Raw genomic sequence first — 7,271 nt, 5'->3', positions numbered from 1 at the left:
GCATCACCGTGTTCGTTGTGGGAGTTGGCGGGGAAATCATTTTTCATGATTCTAGTCTACAGACTATTGCTGGTGATCAAAACAGGGTATTTATGCTGACAGGCGACTATGATGACCTTCTGGATGCCAGGCTTACCAAATCTATTCGAGAGTCGATTTGTAACGGTGAGTAATGGCGGACGCTGTTTCCTTATATATGCCCCACCCATGTATACCTGTCGTGTTAAAAGTATACACATCGTGGTCTTTGAACGGTTGATAGCATTTTTTCATTCATTTAAAAAAAAGGTGTTCACTTTTTGTATTCTATTTAAGTAGTATATACAGGCATTTGTTTGCAAACATACTTAAAACGCTTCTTCCTTTATCAATACCAACATTGAGATAAAGGGAACACACCTAAAACTTTTACATTGCAACACAATACAAGATGAATCGCACTACAAATAGGAGATAGTCGAATTATGTAAAAAGATCTCATAGATTCATATCTAAAACAGTAGACCTTTGTTTTACAGCGAGTAACCTTTGCGATCCATCCCCGTGTCACATCAACGCCACCTGCCGACTGTTGGGGAGAACCACAACGTGCACGTGTAACGTGGGATTCGCCGGAGACGGCCGTGTCACCTGCACTGGTCCGTCAGGATCCTTCAAGCGCTCTTGCTCTTATTTTGCAGTCTGCTATATCTTGTTATTGCACAACGTCAAATAAAGCAGGTCAGGCATTTAAAATAATTATTTTGAACGGTTTACTTTCTATTACTAATCTAAGATTCATCAATGTGTTCTTTATTTCCAGTTGTACAGTGCCCTGTCCTGACTGCACCAGCGAACGGTGCGCTAAGTCCTACAAACAGACGTCAGTACCAGGATCAGGTCACCTTCACCTGTAACACGGGGTACAACCTGGTCGGCCAAACCAGACTTACCTGTGTTGCGAATGGTGCCTGGAGTGAAAATCCGCCTATATGCAATCGTTAGTAAACATGTTGTTGATTTTTACACATCCCCACTAAATAGATGGTGTTGTCCATTCTAGCTGTACTTTTTCTACTCTAATGATGGCACGCACTCTGTATGTAATGTCGAGACTAATAATAGAGGGCGTATCTTTTGTACTTTCCATTTCAGCCATCCAATGTCTGGCTCAGACTGCGCCAAAAAACGGAGCGATTAGTCCTGCCGGACCGCAAAACTATCAGGCGACAGTCAGCTACACCTGTAACAACGGATACGTACGGACCGGTGCTACTGGTGCTACGTGTGAAGCTGACGGAACATGGAGTAACACTGTCCATACATGCACACGTAAGATGACTTTCAGGTTTATATGTGCTAGCTATGTTCACGGAATTGTCGTATTATGACACTTGTCGGATGATAAAGAGAGCAATGAAAGCAGCTTTCTGTGTTCAAATCAGTATAGACGGTAATAGAGTCAAAACCGTTGATTTTTGCATTTTAAGCACAGAAATATATACATGACTAGATCCGCATAATAAAAGGTTATTGGTCATTTCAGCCAGACAGTGCCCGGTGTTGACGGCTCCAGCTAACGGGGCACGGTCACCAACTACCGGTTCAAACTTCTACACGAACGCGATCGCGTTCACCTGTAACTCGGGATATCAACTAACCGGAAACTCTCCTCTAGCGTGCCGAGCTGACGGAACTTGGAGCAGCGCTGTTCCAACATGCACACGTAAGTTGAATTTGACACTCATAGATATACAGTAGAAGCCAGTTAATTGCACAACGGATTAACGCACACTTAACGCACTGTGACGTTCTAATCTGAAGAAACATGCATATGGCGTAACCCTGTTCAAGCCCGCATGTGTTAGACGACTTGTATGACTACAGTAGAAGCCAGTTAATTGCACAACGGATTAACGCACACTTCTGTTAACTGCACGGAATCCCCGAATCCCAAACCGGTTTGGTCCTGCAATATAACTTCGCATTATTGCACCAGTCGGATAATTGCACGAAATTCACTGGCAAATAGACCGTGCAATTAAGCGGCTTCTACTGTATAATAATATACTGTCTAGCAATGCCTATCTAATTGTAGTATACATTCATTCACCAGAAGGCAAACGCGTTTTTTCCTAATATTCAGAAGATGATATATAGAGGCAATGTCCGTCGACCTAAACCAGGCGTCGTTCTCCACATATTCTATCTAGAATAGATTAAGTGATGCGTGTTTATTGATAATTTCAGGTATACAATGTCCGGCGTTGACGGCCCCAGCTAATGGAATCCGGACACCCTCGACCGGAACGAACCTCTACCAGGACACGATCACCTTCGCCTGTAACAACGGATACGTACGGGTGGGGGATTTTGATACCAGGTGCCAAGCTGACGGAACATGGACTAATCCTGTCCCAACATGCACACGTAAGATGTCTTTGACAATGATATTGATGCGATTATTTTCTAGCCAAATCTACTTTGCAAACAAGTACACTATATGGTAATGAGAACGTAGGGCCCCTCTCATTGTCTTAACGTCGGTATAAAAGGAGACGTCCACAAACAGACCATATACGCTGAATTTAAGTCGCTGATACAGTTGTCACCATTAGAAACGGTCGACGCCATATCGCTGACCCATCTGTACCATTAGTCTCCAAGCAGACCCAACGGTGCCTTAAAGATAGTATCAAAGCTGGCCAGGGACTTAGTGCCCGTTTGACTCCCTTAGCCGGCTATCTCCCTTTGGCCGGCTATATTCCTTTGCCAGCTTTAATATATTATCTCTAAGGCACCGATGGGTCTGCTTGGAGACTACGTACCATTTCCGTGACGGATTCATGACATATTTATTTGTGTGTGTGTGGGGGGGGGGGGGCTTACAAAAATGTATACAAAGCAAAATTTCAATCAAAAACGTACGACGTTATTCGTGATGAATTTCGAAAACATATGGAAAAGGGGCACCAGCTGCAGGTCGAACTCACAAAGCCCAACTCTTAACCCCCGACCAACCTGTGCCACAGAACAGTTCGGTATTGACAGAGCGTGTTAATGTCGGTACATATGATTGAACGTGATTATGTATGAAAAAAGGCCTGAACTTTACGAAATGGAAATAGGTGGTAGTATAAAGTGGGAGCATTAGACGCTTGACACTTATTACTACTACTTGTAGTTTAAACGTCGACAGAAATATCGCTCTGTGTACATAGACTCAAAAGTTTTCTTTAAATATCGTAAACCATTTTAGCCAGACAGTGTCCGGCGTTGACGGCCCCAGCTAACGGAGCACGGACACCCGCTACCGGAGCGACCTCCTACCTGGACCAGGTCACGTTCACCTGTAACTCGGGATACCAAAGGAACGGAGTCTCTCCTGTGACATGCCAAGCCGACGGAACATGGAGCAACCCTGTTCCAACATGCACATGTAAGATGAGTTTGACAATTACAAGCAATATCTAGCAAAAATTTAGTTTTCAAACGCCAATATTCTAGTAGTGAGAAAATCAAAAGGTTTGTCTCTTAAGCTTTCAGTATTCAAACGTTGGAAACATGACGTTTACAAACAAACCGTAGTTTACACAGGCATAAAACTACATAGTGGTGGGAGCATATTGAATGACACTACTTTCTATAATTCAGCAAAAAGGTGTTGCTCTATAAATGTACATATCTTAATGGTCCCTGATAAACTATTGATGATAAACTATTACAGCCGTTTCATGTCCGGCGTTGACGGCCCCAATTAACGGAGTGCTGCATCCTCTGGCTGGAGAGTACGTCTATCAAAACCAGGTTACGTTCACCTGTAACTCGGGATACCAACTGAACGGAGTCTCTCCCCTAACGTGCCAAGCTGACGGAGCATGGAGTAATGCAGTTCCAACATGCACACGTAAGTTGATACATGATAGCAACTGTACTATTGTACCATTGAATTGCATTATTCATGCATTAAGATGATGGCACAGAAATTATAACAAACCGATTTCATGACTTACGTATATTAAAATAGAATAGACTTACATCACGATAGGCGTTGTGCCTCTTAGATAATTTATAGATCCCCTTCAGAAAGTGTTATTGATCATTTCAGCCATACAATGTCCGGTGTTAAATGCTCCAACCAATGGAGCACGGGCGCCTCCTACCGGATCGAGCCTATACCAGAACCAGGTCACGTTCACCTGTAACACGGGATACGACCTGGACGGAGTCTCTCCTGTGACGTGCCAAGCTGACGGAACATGGAGCAACCCTGTTCCAATATGTAGACGTGAGTCGAATATTTTCAATGTAGTTTAATTTATACACCTAAACATAAGTAAATAAAGTTTCTGGCCAATAGTGCGTCCAGTTTCCAAATTTACTAAAAATAGCTAAAGGTGTCACGCAAATCTTTCGAAATAAATGCTGTTCTAAACAGCATAATTATGTACTAGATCCCTGAAAGGTTCCTAAACAATACAACGTATCGATTTCAGCGAGGTGTCCGGTGTTGACGGCCCCAACTAACGGAGCACGGACGCCCCCTACCGGAGAGAACTCCTACCAGGACGTGATCAGGTTCACCTGTAACACAGGATACGTACGGAACGGCGCTTTTGATACGACATGCCAAGCCGACGCAACATGGAGCAACCCTGTCCCAACGTGTGAAAGTAAGACGAACACGTGGAATTGCAAGAAATGACTTGTACATTGCCAATTTGTTTTACCAACATGCACACGTAAGACGAGTTGCCAGAATAATTCTTAGGAAGAAAAATATATGATTACTTAATAGGCAGAAAAATAGATGCGACTAAAATTTTGCCACACGTGTTAATCCAAGCATCATTAGTATCGAGAAGTCTCAATTTTTATTTTATAATTTCAGCCAGACAATGTAACGCGTTGACGGTACCAACTAACGGAGCGCTGAGTCCTGCCGCACCGCACAACTATCCTGCCACGGTTACGTTCTCCTGTAATGCAGGATACGTAGGGAATGGCGCTGTAACTACGACGTGCCAAGCTGACGGAACATGGAGCAACCCTGTTCCAACATGCACACGTAAGGCAAATTGATGTCCAGCGAGTTGTAATTTATTCACCAGGTAGTTCTTTGACCAGACTTTAGCAAGGGCCGGCCAAGAATTTGTTCGGCAGCCAAGGCAGTCATTCCCGAGGACCTTCCATAAGCAGTACGTGGTGCAGGTAGTATTCAATGTTACCTGCACCAGTGCAGGTTTGCAGAAAAAAAGTATGTGGGGGCAATAAGGTTCTTCATCAAGTCTTTTTTATTCTTACAGCAAGACCGTGTCAAGCTTTGACGGCACCGACTGATGGAGCGCTGAGTCCTGCCGCCCCGCACAACTACCCTGTCACGGTTACGTTCACCTGTAACGCGGGATATGTACGGAACGGCGCTCAAACTACGACGTGCCAAGCTGACGGATCATGGAGCAACCCTACCCCAACATGCATACGTAAGACGACTAGTAAATTGATACATGTATTTGCAAGCAAATCCCATTCATTTGTTATATGTAGGAAATCTCTATAACGGTATAAGACAGAAATAGCATGGCCTGTATATATTCTGTACAGAAAAAAGATCTTGAAGTTCGTAATAAAATGTCATTAAACATTTCAGCCGGGCAATGTTCAACTTTGACGGCCCCAACTAACGGAGCACTGAGTCCTCTCGGAGCGACGTCCCTCGGGAATACAGTAACGTTCACTTGTAACTCGGGATACCTACTGTACGGCGCAACTACATCGACGTGCCAAGCTGGGGGAATATGGAGTAATCCTGTTCCAACATGCACACGTAAGGCGACTTTTGAGTTGATATATACTGCGAATAATTGCATCTAATTTAGTATACGTTGGATACACACATGCCAAACTGACGGAACATGGAGCAACCCTGTACCAACATGCACACGTAAGACGAGTTTCAAGTTCATCCATATACGAGACAAGTATCAATAGAATTGTAGCTTGCAGACAGTGAATGGGTAAAAAAGTCAGTATATCAAAATCAAACTAGAAAGGCCGACATTTGCTAAGAGCAAATACAGCATATTTCAGCCATACCCCTTCCCACGCAACATTGGACTGTTCCAAATCACCCCTGCGCAAAAATGGAACATCCTCTTAACAGTACATTATCCCCCAAAGTGGACTGGTATTGTGAATTGATTCCAGGTAAAAACAGAGCTTGCTTCTATTTTTCAGAAAATGACAATAATCACACCTTCCATTCAGAAAATTTTCATCATGACTGAAAATTGTTGAATGACTTCATGTAATGTCATTAACAATTTTCAGTACGATAACTAGGTGTAAGTTTAAAAAAGTATAAGCTCCTTGTGATGTGGGTACATTTATTATTGCAGTGAACTTTTTTTATTCAAGTAGGGCATACGATTTAATAATTATCAAGCAGGTGCAGGTACTGTAGGAGCGTTTGTTTTCTTCAAGCTGTAAAACTGTTAAACTGTTTTACTTTGTATGCAATCAGCCATCGAGCCTATTCTTAATTAAGTTTAACAACTTTCTGCCAGACCCGGAAGATACGATTGAACCTTGTTCGAGGATTTATTTTCGTCTGTCTGGTCAGTCTGTTCATACCCTGGCGCTGAGAGTGTTTTATTGGGCTGAAACTCTGGCAGTTTAAAGTTACTTACAATTTAAATGTTCAAAGTTTATGTCAAACAACAACAGCACTAGGAAATGTGGCCACTATAGACAGGTGGTCACTATAGAGAAAATGCTGATCTATTGACTAGGAGCCATACGTTACACATGATTTCAGTACACTGATCATTGATCATATAAACATTGCACAGGTAAGCCAATTGTTTAGATGTACAATTAAGTTCAAATAATTCTGAAGAGAAATATTGATGAAAAAATAATCATTCTCGCCACTGTCTTATAATTACGTATCAAAACTAAACGCAGATTTTCTAACTAACGCACCTTTCGCCGACTTCATCAAAGGACCGCCGGCTATCAATCAAACACGGCTGTTGATTAGACTTAGAGTTTCAAACAGTCATGTGCTGTGTGCCAGTTGACAGCGAACTTCATGCTACGTGATGTTTTACATTGCTTGGACCTTCTTTCCTACAGCGGTGCTTCTACAAAATATGTAAACTGTAACACTGAGTCCCACATGTTTTATAGAATAGAATTTGACGCAGAACAGCGTTTTTTGCTGGGTATTTTTCTTGAAACATGTCCGTGGGAATATCAGCGAGGCGGCGACGTAGGGATATCAGACCGTC

At 42.8% G+C, this 7,271-nt stretch overlaps 1 protein-coding gene across 1 annotated transcript; it reads left to right on the top strand.

Moving 5' to 3' along the window:
- Nucleotides 1-2,782: 2,782 nt before the first annotated feature.
- On the top strand, nt 2,783-6,525 carry LOC118411136 (P-selectin-like). Its single transcript, XM_035813179.1, has 9 exons — nt 2,783-2,786; nt 3,239-3,331; nt 3,848-3,886; nt 4,088-4,267; nt 4,476-4,652; nt 4,871-5,047; nt 5,286-5,462; nt 5,630-5,806; nt 6,503-6,525. Exons 1-9 carry the CDS (start codon nt 2,783-2,785, stop codon nt 6,523-6,525), a joined length of 1,047 nt encoding a protein of 348 aa, XP_035669072.1.
- Nucleotides 6,526-7,271: the final 746 nt, after the last annotated feature.

Source organism: Branchiostoma floridae, chromosome 3 (assembly GCF_000003815.2).
Source record: "Branchiostoma floridae strain S238N-H82 chromosome 3, Bfl_VNyyK, whole genome shotgun sequence".
In the NCBI taxonomy this organism is placed as follows: Eukaryota; Metazoa; Chordata; class Leptocardii; order Amphioxiformes; family Branchiostomatidae; genus Branchiostoma; species Branchiostoma floridae.
This window is presented reverse-complemented; position numbering and strand designations above follow the sequence as displayed.